Source organism: Cryptomeria japonica, chromosome 5 (genome assembly GCF_030272615.1).
Source record: "Cryptomeria japonica chromosome 5, Sugi_1.0, whole genome shotgun sequence".
Classification (NCBI taxonomy): Eukaryota; Viridiplantae; Streptophyta; class Pinopsida; order Cupressales; family Cupressaceae; genus Cryptomeria; species Cryptomeria japonica.
The window spans coordinates 699,314,611-699,330,928 of record NC_081409.1 but is presented as its reverse complement, the minus strand read 5'-3'; the positions used below and the strand labels follow the sequence as shown (position 1 = coordinate 699,330,928).

The 16,318-nt window shown below is 37.2% G+C and overlaps 1 protein-coding gene across 5 annotated transcripts in view; it reads left to right on the top strand.

Moving 5' to 3' along the window:
• The first annotated feature begins 6,791 nt into the window (after positions 1 to 6,791).
• The window catches only part of LOC131070658 (probable monogalactosyldiacylglycerol synthase, chloroplastic), a 68,812-nt gene continuing 59,285 nt past the window's right edge, over positions 6,792 to 16,318 (top strand). The window contains exons 1-6 of one of the 5 annotated variants that reach the window (XM_058006242.2): positions 6,793 to 7,096; positions 7,348 to 7,886; positions 9,333 to 9,505; positions 10,292 to 10,453; positions 10,642 to 10,783; positions 10,948 to 11,172. In XM_058006242.2, the coding sequence (XP_057862225.2) occupies positions 7,362 to 7,886; positions 9,333 to 9,505; positions 10,292 to 10,453; positions 10,642 to 10,783; positions 10,948 to 11,172 (1,227 nt within the window). In that variant the 5' untranslated portion in view covers positions 6,793 to 7,096; positions 7,348 to 7,361. Of the gene's footprint in view, positions 7,887 to 9,332; positions 9,506 to 10,291; positions 10,454 to 10,641; positions 10,784 to 10,947; positions 11,173 to 16,318 lie in introns of all 5 variants that reach the window. The other 4 variants (XM_058006241.2, XM_058006240.2, XM_058006243.2 and 1 more) reach the window with 4 other exon arrangements.

Genomic DNA, 16,318 nt, shown 5'->3' with positions numbered 1-16,318 from the left:
TGCGGGGTATGGCTATTGGCTGGGGGAGGACTCTAGAGACACTGGCGACACACCACACTAGGTATGCATGGGGTCCATGTGTATTGGCACACTTGTATCCTGAACTTAATTAGTTTGTGTATCTCGGTGGCTGCGAGATAGGTTGTGGGGTTACTCTACTACAAGTTTGGTCATATGAGCGCACTGCAGTGACTAGACCAGTACACTTCAGAGGGAGAGGGCATGGACAACCATATGCACATTTGTATAGTATGATCACTTCCCAGCCACAGATTGGGAAGGTGGGCTTTTGGAGACGGGTGATAGATGACATGGATAGTGTCATATGAAGACCCTATCTTGATTGCGAGGATTGGGAGGAGGACTCTATAGAGAGTCCTTATGTATTCAGGAGTAGGTATACAATCAGGCGCACACCATATATATTAGACATACATCTAGTTGATAGGGTATGTAGATAGTTTGGGCGACAACAGAGGATGCCTCAGGGATCTGGAGAGTTTGCATGGATAGTGCGAGATCAGGCTCATCGAGGGCCAATTTTGTCTTATGATGTTGTTGTTACACAATCTGAGCAATTAGTTCCTATGCCTTGGGACCTATAGAGGGATGTGGTTGATGCAAGCACAGATGCAGAGTATGCAACCTATTTTGCCACACATCCAGTACCTAGGTTAACTAATCCAAGACGAGCCTTTGGTAGACGAGAATGATGACAATGAGGATGATGAGGATAAGGGTGGAGGGAGATGGAGGAGGCGGAGGAGAGGAGCAACAAGGAGGTTGGTGAGGGGCAAGGGTGGATAGAGGGATGCTAGAGAGAGGGTTGAGGGAGGGAGGCCACCGAGAGCACTGAGGGGGAGAGGAGGACAACTCCTACAGGTTGTAGGATAGGTACAAGGACAAGTACAAGGGAGAGAGGCACATGGACAAGCTAGACAGGATGAGGGTTCCTAGGGTGGAGATGAGGAGGAGGATGAGTTGCCAGTGCTGCGAGGGATTACAATGAGACAAGCTGATGAGATTGAGGATCTCGAGAGAGATGTGAATCGATTGAGGCAATAGTTGGTAGAGATGCAAAGGGGGAGAGACTGGGCCATTCAACGATATACAACCGCAGAGGAACTGAGGGTAGGGAGAGAAGTAGGAGAAGGGGATCATGGAGCAGGTTATGTATACGTCCTATGAGCAAGGGAGGAGATTGGATACTGGAGAGATCTATATTACGCAGTAGTTCCTCCAAAGCTCGGGGCAGGGAGTTATAGGAGAGCCTCATAGATGACGACTACTAGGAGAGACAAGAGGCAGGCATCCAGTGGTGGAGTCATGGGTCCACTCGCACCACCAGGAGCAGGGGATAGAGGAGGAGACAGATAGGGTGATCCCGGAGTAGGGACTTCAAGAGCTCAAAATTCCTTCGAGGCCAACAGGCTCCGAGGGAGGGCCCTCAGCACGACTCTTTTGGATCCCATTTTGTATCAATTTTTGTATGATTCCTCTTGAGTCAATCTTTTTCCTATGTGAGCTTGTCACATTATCTTGTTAGTCCTTTCTAGCCTTTCTTTCTTATCGAGAGATTGTCTGTGATCTTTTCAAACACTTTCATCCAATCTCTTGAGGGGGCATATCATTCCCATCTTGGGGGATGTATCAGTTTTTCTTCTTTGAGCCAACACAACAAGTTGCATTGTCTCAAAGAGGGGCAAAATGTAGACACCTAAACTTATCCTGTGTAAATGAATATTTATTTAATTATTTTAACCTAAGTCTTCTATTAATTAAATAAATTCTTATTTATTTAATTAATTCATTTATACTTTTCTAAGCTTTTCCTCATTTAAATAAATACTTTTATTTATTTAAATTGTCCTTTTCCTAAATTAAATAGACTTTTTATTTATTTAATTGATCCCACTTCCTCTATTTAGTAAATAAATATTTATTTATTTAATTAATTCATTAGCCTTTTCTACCCATGACACATGTCATTTATCTCTTAATTCTTCTCTTACCTACCCCCTTTATCATTTAATTATTTCCTCTACTTACCCTTTAATCCTAGCCGACCATTTATCTTTACACCTTTTAATCTTATCCCTCCATTTCCTACAGTGTTCACTATATAAGAGGATGCCCTCTTCCTTTTCAACCCTAATTAATCACCTAATGACATATTTGACCTTATGCAATCAAGCTTTCTTGCGACCAAGCTATCAACCACATTGCCGTTCTTTGTTAAGCTCTTGTGCACACATAAAATCTGAGAGCAAATATATCAAACACGATCAATGGAGATAGGAAGAAATGGAGATTGAAACCCTACTTGACATGTGAATGATATACTTTGTTTTATTTTGTTGATTTTGCATGATCTTAGGTATCTTCATTTGTATATGGTGGATTCTTTTTATTGTTAGGCTCGGGTTTTGTGGTTGGATCTTTGTTAGTCTTTCAATATTATTGTTTTCATCATCACTTTTCACTGCATACATTTAGTACAAAGCACAATGGAAAAGTACAGATCTAGAATGAAAAGTGAAAATTAAATGCGAACTTCATATAGGCATAGCTGAAGTGACAAACACAGTGGCAAAGAGTAGAGAAGACACCATGAAGCATCTAGTTTTTTTATGCAGATGAAGGGCAAGTTTTCAACAATGACTGCCCAAGGCATCGACAAAGGACATGGAAGGAAGTATAGAACCTCAAGACAAGCATAGAGGGCATTGTTGAAGTTGTGTTATCATTGGCCAACAAACGGATGTTGGCCATGCATTGGAACCAAAAAGATTAGCAATTACCAAAAGGTGACATTTTGCAAGTTAACTACCATGTGAGCAAACTGTTACTTGGCAAACACACTTGTACATATATGTGCATTATAACACAACTGTAAGTGTAGATGTATATGTCTACACCTGCATTAACATGATACATAAAAGGCATAGAAATGTATCATCCAAACATCAACTATTTTTTTCCTAGCTGCATCTAATGAAAGGTAATTAGTCCTAAAGTGCTTTTTCAGTGCTTTGCCACACAACATGTATCCACAAATGTAATTGGCTAAGAATAAATGGATATACATTTATGGATACATTTGGTTACAATGTGATAGGGGCTATAATATGTTGCCTTCTAGCTTGCAAGCATGCATGCAAAGAACATATGTATCCATAAATGTTTGTTTAGAGACAGACACATATATATTCAATTATTTATGCATGAACACACACACACACACACACACACACACACACACACACACACACACACACACACACACACACACACACACACACACACACACACACACACACACACACACACACACACACACGAGTATGGTTATATATGTATTGGCGTGAAAAGGCATGCCAAAATGGACTATCTAAAAAACAAACACATAGATACATATGATTTTATTTTCATTTCTGGATGCATAGCCTATCAGGTACAAATACATATACATATCAACACACAAATATATATGTTTTGTATATAGCAACTTTAGCAGACCAATACACATATAGCCATATGCATGTGGATGTTCAGTCAACAAGGTATATACTTATGTTTTTGCACTATGTGTATTTGTATGTTTACATATAGTGTTGGATAAATATGCATCCATCTCCACAAACATATCTATTTACAAAGCTTGCAAAAATGAATATAGCTGTCATCAATACAGGATGTGGCAGGTGCTATATGACCTCACTGCCACGTTCCTCTCAAAAAAAGAAGAAGACAACATGGTTGTAGCTGTCCTGTCATCAACTATCTAGCACACAACATGTCAGAAGATGCCTTGTCATCGCCTGGGAAAGAAGGGCTCGCAAGAAACATTTTGGTAAACGCACCTTGCTAGAAGGCCAATAGTTTGGTGGGCAAAAGGCCACACAGAAAGCCTATCGGCTATAGATGAGAGAACATAGTTGTATGTCTCTATACAATTTGATAATGGCGAGAAAAAATATAAATCTATATGTAGATCTATGTTTTGTTCTACATTCAACAACCTTTGTAATAAACAAAGTCCCATATTTAGTTATCCATGCATGATGTTGGCCCAAACAGTGAGGCCAATAGGTAAAGCACGAGTACACAACTCTATATCTCTATACAATTCAACGATGGCAAGAACAAATTGAAATTCTTGTCATCATTTGGGGAAGAAGAGCTCGCCAGAATCATATCAGAAAATGCACCTCACCAGAAGGCTGACTCTTTGGTGGGCAAAAATCCCGCACAGGGAGCCTATCGGCTAATTTAATTTTTACTTTTTCTTCAAATGGATTAGTAATATTAGACAATCTTCCCTATGAACCATTATAATCCATGGTTACTACGACAATAAAAAAGAAGAGCATATAATGTAGGAAGTAGCAAAACAACCTTAGTAGCAGTCTTTGTAGCAAACAAATTTTCACATTTCCTTATAAAAGTACAAAATACAGAAGCACAATTATGTCTATCTATGCGAATGCATTACCTCACAAACACACAAATCTTGAGAAGCACAGATCTGTACATAAAGCAATTGAAGGGACATGGAAAAATAATTGTAGTAACACATATTCAACAATTTGTTAAACAAGGAAAAACTGTAAACAAAGAACAACACAAAAAACTTATGCACACATTGGTCTTCGACAACAAGAGTTGGGTCTGGGCCCATCGACATAGCAAAAAAAGTATCCTCTAGGACATAACAAGCACAATCTGTTTGCAATTTGTAACAATGAGTTCTATATGATAAAATAACAAAGTAAATGCTTGTTTTCCATACATTTTGTGTGCATGTTAAGCTATCAAATACAATGAGTGAAGCTTAGCATAGATAGAATAGAAAGAGATCGCCACAAAGATCAAAATGTAGAGAATATATACCCAAAGTAAATGAAGGTATGGCGTTTACAATCATAAAAGCAACAGAAACACTACTCAAGCACAAGAAACATGCCTGATGGTAACCAAGTCTTTAGCCACATTTAATGCAAGCTCTTCGGATGACCATTGAAACAAACAATACAGGACATGGTAAGTCCATTTCTCTAGCAATCAAGGAAAATATATTTCAAGATCTTTACGTTTTTTAGGATTATTAGGGTTTCAGGCTTCCACTATGTGCATATGTCCAGGGTTACTTTTGTTGCTTGATTTAGGGTTTCAAGATACATAGCTATGGTTATTTATTTTCTTAATTGCACTCATATTTAATGAAAAGGCATTTCAGGTTCTATGCATTTTTTAGTTAATGAAAGGGAATTTCAAGTTCTCTACGTTTTACGGTTTCAAGATTCGACTGTTTGCATCTATTGCGGGCTACACATTTTTATTGTTTTTATGAATGTGCATTTCCAATTCTTTGTGTGATATATTTCATATATGTGTTTATATATATATATATATATATATATATATATATATATATATACTTATTTCAAAAGGTATACATACCAATAAATGTGTGTATATGCATGCATTCCTATTACATATAAACACACACACACACACACACACATGTTTGTACATATGAATTAGATATGTGTGTCTATCTACGTGTGAATACATGTGTGCATATGTATATCTAAAAATATATATACAAATAAATATATGCATGTACCACATAAACACAAACAAGGAAACAATAAATTGTTATCAATAAGCCACAATAGTAATGCAAAGAAACAATATTCAACATTTAGGAAATAGTAACTTGTGCTTGAGACACCAATAAGCCATCCATTAAACCAAACCCAACAAAACCCTATAAGAGCCCAACTACAAAGAGAACACACATAGTTTCAACACAATGAAAACCCCAAATAAATTGTGAAATACGTGTCGAACGATAACATAAATAAGAATGCATTGAATGAAAATACTTAATCAACGATAAAATGGAAACTATGCATATATATGTCAGTATATATATCTACATATGCCTACATATGTCCATTGGTCAAAAAAAGATAACAAAACCCAAATCGTAACCAATTAGTCGCAACAGTAAACAAAGATCACCATAACAATGAAGGTCAAATGTAACCCTAAAATCGCAAACCAAATAGTACATTTGCAAAGTAGAAACAAAACAAATGCTTACTACAAGAGATAGTCACATGTAATAAGCGGTCAAACCATAGACATAACAAATGGAGACATTAGAAGCATAAACCGTCAAATTGAAAAGGTACTTGAATTCGACAACCAGAAATAATTACCTGCCTTCTGCATAGAAGGCCGTTTAAACCAAACAGAGCCAAAAACAACTGTTCTAGCAAAATCACCAAAACCCTCAAGAAGACTAGACACAATGAAAACAAAAACTGTGTCGACACAATGAAAACGGAAATTGTGTCGACACAATGAAAACCCAAAATTAATTGTAAACTGCGTTTGCAACCACATGAAAGATAAAAATGTAAGGAATAGAGACCCAAATACCAACTCTTTACCCGTTTTTAACACAGGCCCTTCGCGTCACCGCCAAAGCCATCAATATAGGACATAGTAGGTGGTATATGACCTAATTGCCACGTTCCTTTCAAAAAAATGCAAAAGATGACGTGGTTGTAGTTGTCTTGTCATCGATTATCCAACACGCGACATGATATAAGATATCTTATCATCGCCCGGAAAAGAAGAACTCACCGAAAACATGCCAAAAAACGCACCTCACCAAAGGTGACACTTTGACGGGCAAAAAATGCCCGTCACAGCAAGCCTATCGGCTAAAAATTATAAATGCACTATAATTGCGGTTTGGAGTCGTAGAATAGGAATTATGGAAAATGTAGCATATTCTTATTAAAAAATGGAGTCTTCGAGCGCATATCCTAAACAGAAAATTGTAAAATTCCCATTAAACCTGACAATACATCGGGTAGATTGAGATTTCCATGTTTTCTTCAATGCACGGGTGGCCCGCTAGCATGATCTCTTTTCTCTAATTTCTCGCTGCTGATGTCCGACCACATAATTGAAAAAACACCCAGTAATCTATATCTAGACAAGAGGGATCGTCTGAAACTTTTACGGAGTGGATCTCCCATTACAGTCCATTCCGAATTCTCTGTCTCGTCCTTTGGTAGGTACTCATTTACACTTAATATGTTAGTACCCATTTTGAATAAATGCATGGTTCATCGTCATTGTCACTCCCGTTGACACAGAACTACACTCGCAGGAATCAATAACGCTGATGCCCACTTGCACTTTTGCAGTTGGGCATCGACATATCCTTCGACAGTCCTTGAAACCAATGTCCTTTAATATAGTTATTCATTTTAATTGGGGAAAAAGTTTTTTCACTGAAATTCGTTTTTCTTGATAGAGTAGAGAAAGAATAAAGAATGTCCGCCTCAGCAGTTGGTGTTCATGATGTCTCTGTGTATATGAACTGCATTTCCCACTTACCTATTTTACCTGTTAAGTCATATCACTCTTCTACACTGCCGAGCTCCATTTGTACTTCTGAAGTGGTAGTTTCATCACCATGGGGTCATCCAGTAAGTGAGGTTAGATTCATTCCTCAAAACAATAAGAATGCCAGAAACACTATTTTTAATTCGCTTGTGAGTAATCTCGGCAGGGTGGGTGGAAGTGTTTGGAGGCACTACTTCAATCGGTTTGTGAGGCTGCACTGTGAGAGGATGCCCCTACTGCCCATTGGGTTGGCATCCATTAGGGCTGCTAATGGCTCACATGATGATGGGGATTCTACTTCCAGGCGAGTGGATGATAGTGGAATTCAGATTAATTGTGGAGAAAGCAAGAAAAAAGTCCTAATTCTTATGAGTGACACAGGTGGTGGACACCGGGCTTCTGCGGAAGCCATTAAAGCTGCATTTGAGCTAGAATTCGGTGACGAGTACAAGGTCAGCTTCTGTAGAACCTTCTTTTGTCATTTGTGGACTAACATGATTTCACTTTTTTTCTGAATATGTTGTGGTTGGGTAGATCTTGAATGCACACTGAGGTTATAGGCCCTCTCAATTCTTCAAATAACATGGGTCACACTGTAATGTAGCCCGTGTTTTGTTACACCATAATCTTGCCACATGTGCTCTGGGGTTATCTGCCTTACTGTGGTTAGCAGGATTTGATATTTCTTCATGTTCTTATGAGTGGTCTCCATAATCTTATGTCACGACCCATTGGACTTAATTTCTCATTTTAGTTTTGGTAATTTTTGTTTGTATGTTGATGAAAGAGACGGACAAAAACCAAGCCTACAAAGCTCACTAATGTCTGAAGCTGCTGTACCACTCTCAGTTAAAACCAAGAAACAGACTTACTAATAACAAGTTTTAAGACAAGCTATGTTGTAGTCCAAAATTTTAGAACCCATCCTAGGAAATTTATAGAATGATTACAGTAGTCACCTATTTATTATTGGATTTTGAAATCAAAATATGTTGTTTAGGAGAGTCTTTACCTATCTTAATTCATAGTCATCACACTCCTCTTTAATATCTGCTTCAGCGTCTTTATTGTCATCGTTGTCAGTAGCAGTATGGGTGCCCATGGCCACTGTGTCTGTGGGCTGAGTTCTTAAAGACATTACATGAGGACTTAACCGAAACAATCAAATTTTCATTCCCAAAATTAGATATTAACTAGACCTTAAAATTGCCCAGAATCTGCATTTTATTAACTAGATTGTTACCATACCCAACTCTGCAAGCAACATTGGAATACCACTACTACTTTGAATTTCGAACTGAAGAAACAAGAAGTGATTTCTAACACCCTTATTATATGCCAACTCTACCAGGTCCCATAAATGTGTTGAGCTGTAACACCTCCAGTCACAGGAGGGAGAATGTTGCCTTTATATTGATTACTAGTTATTAACATCATGATTTACATCATTGACCTCTTGATTACCAAAGACCTACCAAGAGAAATTCCATGACCTACAGAATGCTAATCATTTAGCAACTAAACAATAACATAACTAGACTTATTGATCAAAACAGTCTGATCAACAGCTTTTGACGTGGAAATCAAATTAGCATTAAGATTAATATCAGACTCGCAAATCAAATTAATCAAATTTTTAGTCTGGGCCTCATTGCTTTCTTGTGGTGCATTATAATAGTGTAGGATTTGCAAAACAACCTGCAGATGATTTGTTTGGATAATGAGAGGGTACTCAAGGCCCTGATAAATATTCTTTGTTGACTCATCCTGCTGATATGTTGCTGATATGTTTTGTACTTGAATATTTTTATGTATAATTCGTTTTTATGTTTTATGTTCTACTCTCTAGCACTTATGTGCCAGTCCTATGAAATAATTTAAGTGATTAAATCATGCAGGTATTTGTGACTGACTTATGGAAAGATCACACCCCCTGGCCATTCAATCAAATACCAAGGAGCTACAGCTTTTTGGTGAAGCACGGGACACTCTGGAAAGTCACCTTCCATGGAACTGCTCCACGCATTATACATCAAACAAATTTAGCAGCAACATCTGCCTTTATTGCCAGGTTATTATCCCAGTCGCCAGAGGACTCATCTTGTTGCAAAAAAGATGGGCGATAATGTCTGCAAACTGAAGGAAGTTTTATAGAAATATTGCCAATCTGCTATTGAATTATTTCTTTGTGCTATTTTTGGGCCATTTCTAAAAGCTATTCAAGTTTTAAGTCTGAAGGATTAATTGATCCTTAAAATATTGTCTGCTGTCTTCTTAAGCATATTTCCCTGGATATTTTACATTCTTTGATTTTTGAAATGGCATATTTATATGTTTTGAATGATGGTTATGCATTCTTATAGCAGAATCCTGAAAATCAGGTCACCATGCATAGGAAGCTACATATCATCTATGCACAGGAAGCTACATATCATCTTCTTATTAATCTAAACTTGCTCACATTGAAAGAATAAACCAAATTGGCCTACCATCCAACTTCTTAATTGTCTCCATCAATTAATTTGTTTGGTTATTGCTAAATTCAAATATTGTCAATATGAAAACATGTGTTTTTATGCTTTCAGGTTTATTTGTCATTATTTAATGTGTTAGTCATCAGAGCATACTAAAGGATATCTCAGAGAACTTATTTGACTGTATAGGTAGTGAATTGAGCATTATATTTGCAGTTGTCACGTGTGAACGTTATTTTACAAATAGTAGCCTCTTGACTTTGGGCATCATTACATGGTACTGGAATAGAATGCTAGTTGAAGCCTATATTTTTAATACGTGCTTGATCAATCTATTTATATTCGTTGTAAAATATTTTACTAATATGATAATTTCTGCACAGAGAAGTGGCAAGAGGTTTGATGAAGTACCAACCTGATATTATTGTAAGTGTACATCCTTTAATGCAGCATGTTCCACTTCGAGTTTTAAAGTCCAAAGGTCTTCTTAAAAAGATATTATTCACTACAGTCATCACAGATTTGAGCACCTGTCATCCAACATGGTAGGTTTTTGCACTGATATCTTGAAATACAATCTTAGTATAATGGTTTTGAGTCTTGGTATTATTCTAGTCTTTTGAGACACTGTGCTAGATTATTCTAGGCCATTTTAATAATAATTTCAATGTTGAATGAAACATTATCTATAGCTTTTAATGTTGGATTACCTTACTTATGCTCTTCTTTATAGGTTCCATAAGCTTGTAACTAGATGCTACTGCCCAACACCTGAGGTTGCAAGAAGAGCATCAAAGGCGGGTTTACAGCCTCCACAAATACGTGTATATGGGCTGCCTGTACGGCCATCATTTTGCAAGGCTATTAGATCTAAGGTCATCACTGTCTTGTTTCATTGTGTGATTGATTCTTTATTTAGCTTCTTAGATGGTGCTTCAGTGGCTTCTTCTTGCCTTGCTTCTCTTGATTTTAAATTCTTAATAGTAAATCAAAAGTCCAAATTTCCAGTTATTTACTTTATATATTCATGGTGATTTAGGATGAACTTAAAAGGGATTTAGGAATGGATGAGGATTTACCTGCAGTTTTATTAATGGGAGGAGGAGAAGGCATGGGTCCTGTCGAGAAAACAGCTCGGGCCCTTGGAGAAACTCTATATAATGAGAAATTAGGAGAGCCTATTGGTCAACTTATTGTTATTTGTGGCCGTAATCGAAAGCTTGCAAAAAAGTTGCAGTCCATTCAATGGAATATGCCAATACAGGTATTTTGTAGAAAAATTGCAATATTTTTGGATAATTTATGTTAATCTAATTGCCAAATAATGTTGTTGACTATTGGTTGCAACTCCTTTTGTGCTTTAAATATCCAAAAGTGAGGCCTTGGTATATTGGGCAAAATTTTATTAGTTAATAGCTTACTCTTTCAGCTGAGGAGACCCCTTAAAAATAGTTCAATTGCATTTTGGAGGGTTATTTCTTTTATATGAACACTGTAGCCTTCTGGAAATGAAGAAATTTTTGCACAAAGTAAACGTTTTTCAAGTTTTATATTTTCTGAAGATGAAGCTATTTTCCAAGCAGTGGTTTTGTGAAAATTCTTCATTTCCAGAAGGCTACACCCCTTTTTAATGCAAATCGATGAACTTAAATGCCCCAAACTAGTCTCACAAATAAGTACAACCATATGTTTGTTCAGTCACAAAATTGCAGTGAGTGCTTATAACTTACAAGTCCCCTCAAATTATAGGTTATTGCAGGAGTATTAACTAGTCTCACAAAAAAGTACAACTATATGCTTTCATCACTAATGGAATTTTCATAAGTGCTTATAAATTCCTTCAAAATATAAGCTGTTGCAGTCAGAGTAATAATTGTTTGTCTTTCTTATATCAAAGTCTCAGTCATAGCTTAATATTTTTTTTATATTAGGAATCAATTACAAAAAGGAGCAAGTGCAATTTGAGGAGCATCAACTCCAATTACATACCAGAGTTCAATCATAGAGACCAAAACAAAATAACAGCTAACAATTCTGTTAACTGAAATACACCAGATCAACAATAAAGGCAACAGTCATGAGTCCACATTATTCCCAGCAACATCTCTGGTTGCTGCTACACTCATTTTGATCCAAGTCAAAGGTACCAATAGGCAGATCAGCCATATCATTTGGGTCCAAGTCCTTCAGAACAGGTTCAAATCCATTCCTCATCACAGGTTCCAGTTTTTTCACCTTCTCAGGTTTGTCAACATCATGAGTCTTCATGTACTCTTTAAGAGCAGCTGATTCATCCTTTTTCAAGTTGCACCTGCCTTGGGGCCAAGAATGAGCTCTCTTAATCTCCTTTTTGTAGACAATAGTAAGGCCTTCCTCAAGAAAGATCAGGAATCTCACCTTGGGTATTTCCAGAATAATGGCGACCTGCAAAATAATGCTAATAAGGGTGAGTTCGCATTGAAACTCAGTAAGGTATCTCCTTTTGCCTTGGACGATCTCCTTATTTCTCTTCTTCTAGATAAACCACTAAATCTCATTAGTAAACACAAGCCAGAATTTATTAATATAAATAGATAAATCCTTCACATAGCCAAATAAAATTTCAAACCAAGTAAAACCATCTTTAGTGTCTCATCATGGCCTACCACCAAGAAAAGGGGACCAAAGTAGAAAAGCAAACTGACAATTAAAGAAAATGTGTTCAATAGTTTCAATTTAATTACACAAAGAAAACGTTCTAACACAGATACTTAGAGAAACTAATTCAACGTTCATATTAATATTCTTCAAAATAAGAAGCCATCTAAAACAAAACTTCTTTGGATTAACAATGGAAGACCAAGTATGTCTCAATACATAGCCCAGTTTAGAATTAGACCAATCTGGATCCCAATTATTGTTCAAACAAACAATTATTTCCCTCATAACAGCCAGCATTGCATAGATTTTTTTTTGCAAAGCTCTGATTAAAGATGGTACCATCATTTCACTTGAAGCTCATCAAAATTTCAGCATTCAGCAATAAAGAAATAGGAAAGTTCCCACTGTATAGAGCTCTATTCAGAACATAAAAGATTCTCCTTTGACTATGAGGGATGTGAAATCCTTTTTCAATCTTTCCCAACTTTTCAAATAGCCAACATAAAAAATGTCTTGGAAGTTAGAGATCACTTTCGAGTTCCAATGCTTGGTACAAAACCACTGGCTAAGAGCCACAGGTTTATTATTCGATTCAAGGTTCCATCAAGTTGATCTAAAAGCTATAAATTTGTCATCAGTTCTAGGAAAAGCCTTATAGTCCTTAGTCAAATGTTTGACACTCCCCTAGGCCCTTCGAATCTATTAAGCACACTGGACATAAAGGGTTTGACAGAAAAATTACGAAAAAGCAAATCATGAGGGTGTAAGGCTGCCTAATTCATTCCTTTTCTGGGTCTAGAAAGAGCAATGTTATTCCTGATCAGAACTTTCCAAGGCTCAGTCCCATCGAAAGCTTTTACAATCCATTTGACTGCTAGAGCAATACAACACCAGGACCTATTCCCTAAGGGATTTAGACAAACAACACAAGGACCAATTTACTGGATGCATTTTCTTACTTCCTTTACTGTCAGACTGTAGGAAGTCTCTAAGAGTCCTTTGAATGGTTTCAAATTGAGCACTACCAAATAGCAAAGTAGAAGATTGGTAGATCCTATGAGAGGCAAGATCCTTTTGAGCAACTTGAACTCTCCTAGACAAAGATAACATATGATTTTGCCATTTCTGATGCTTTTTATCAGTCTTGTGGAACATCCGTTCCCTCATATCCTTCAATGAAGGATCAATGTAAAAATGGATACCTTTATATTTAACAATAGTGTTAGGTCCCCACACCCCCCTCCCCTCCCACAACTCTCTCCCATTGGTAATTTTTACCGTTCAGCCACTCTGGAGGAGAGTTGTCTAATTTAAAATAGTAGACTTATTGTCCAAAATCTTAGCACCAGAAGCCTTGCAAAAAATGTTCAATTTATTTATCATATTAGCAAAATTATCTTCATTCATTTGAACAAAGAGGGAAGTATCATCAGCAAACTGGGGATTAAGCAATTGTTCATTATTTTGGAGCCAAATGCCATAAACAGGTGGCCTAATTAAACTGATTCTCAACACATAATGCAAGGCATCAACAGCTATCACAAACATGCCAGATGCAATTGGACACCCTTGTCATGCCCCCACCATGACACCAATATTCGCACATCTCTAAGAGAATTAAGGAAACCTATGCACAGAAAATTGACTTAACAATTTTTTGTGGGTCTGATTAGATCAAGACCAACAGCAAAAGAAGCAATCTCAAATAACTTCATCAGCAATTTGCTTTAATGATGGTCGAGGAGCGATCTCAGCATTACCACAGCAATTTGTTAAGGAGCTAACTCCTTAAGGCAATTCCAAAAGGGGATATTACAATTGGTATCAGGGCATCGTTCCTGCCACCCTGTGAAAGATAGTGAATGCAACTAAGTCAAAGAGCTCAAAGAGCATTAGAAAAGGGAAGGAAACGACTTGCAGCAAATAGCAACTCTACTCAAGGAAATAAAATGGGGGAACAATTGGGAGATGAAATGAGGGCCTTCATGGAACACAATGAAAGGACAACTCGAACCCTCCAAACCCTACAGAATATGAATGATACAATTAATACCCTCAGATCCAACCATACAAATGGAAGGGATTTGAACTCTAATCATTCAGAAAATGACAACATACCAACAAGGGGATTAAAGCCTAGACTAACAAGACTTTTCTTCATACCTAGAGAAGAACATACAATAGAGGAAGAAACAAATAATCCTCCCATTAACAATGTTGATGAAATTGCTGAAGCATACTCAAGACTAGATCCCAAAGTTAGGTGAAGTGTTTCCTTTAGGGATTACTATGATGCTAAAACATGGAATGCCCCTAGTAGGGAAAGAGGACATTTGAAGTTGGGGACTTGGTTTTCTTAAGGTTACAACTTTATAAGCAGTCATAATCAAGGAGCCAAGAAGCTTAAACCTAGATTCTATGGACTGTACAAGATTTTAAGAAGAATAGGAGAAGTTGCCTACAAATTGGAACTGCTGGCGAACAGTAGGGCCCACAATATCTTTCATGTGTCTTGACATAAAAAGGTGCTAGGACAACATGTTATTCTGTGTTTGGAATTACCTCTGCTCGATGGTGAAGGAAAGTTAATTCTGGAAACTGAAACCGTTCTTGATGTGCAAGAAAAGAGATTGAGAAATAAATCCATTTCAGAGTACTTGGTTAAGTGGAAGGGTCTACCTACGGAAGATCTCACTTGGAAAGGAGTTGAGATCTTTGACCATCCAAATTTAAAATTGCTTGAGGACAAGCAATCTCGGGAAGGGCAGACTATCATGCCCCCACCATGACACCAATATTCGCACCATCTCTAAGAGAACTAAGGAAAGCTATGCACATAAAATTGTCTTACTTCTAAGACTTTACAATTTTCTGTGGGTCTGATCAGACCAAGACCAACAGCAAAAGAAGAAGCAATCTCAAATAACTTCATCGGCGATTCGCTTTAACTATAGTTGAGGAATCATCTCAGCATTACAACAGTGACTTGTTAATGAGCAATCTCCTTAAGGCAGCATTACAACAAGGATTCGTTAAGGAACGATCTCTTTAAGGCAGCATTACAACAGCGATTTGTTAAGCAAAAGATAGTTTGAAGGGACACCACCCTTAGAGAGGTTATGACTGTGAGAAGGGGCATAACCCACTATTGCCAAATTGAGAATATATAAAGCAGAACTCTAATTGAAGGAAGGGAATTGAATCAGGAGATTGAAGATCATAAAAGAATATCTAATCTGCACTCAGCATTCTTAAAGACATCTGCAATAACTTGTCTTTTACAAGTGTTCTGGGCAAGATTTAGGGCAATCCCAAAAGGGGACATTACAACCCTCCCTTGATAGATCTTTGAAGGGGAAAGGGATCAGTTAGATCCCCATTAAAATCAATTTGAGTAGAAGAATCTTTGATTGAAATACTTATCCATTTGCAGAACTTAGGACAGCCAAAGACCTCCAACATTTCAAGCACAAAAGACCACCAGTTCTGTCAGTAGCTTTATCAAAATCCAAAAGCACCGTACTCACATATTTCGCATTATTTTTAGCCTACTTCATGCCCTTCCAGCTAGTGACTAGGTTTTTAAGAATTATCTCCCCTTGATAAACCTTGTTTGAGTAACGATGCCACTCTTTTTAGGATTTCTGTCAATCTGACCTCCTCTATTTAATAAGAGTCTCATGTCCCCTCCTTTGGAATTAGCTTAATATTCCTCTATTAATCTCCTTGCCCAAAGACTTTTCGAAAAGCTTCTTGACAGACTTCTATCA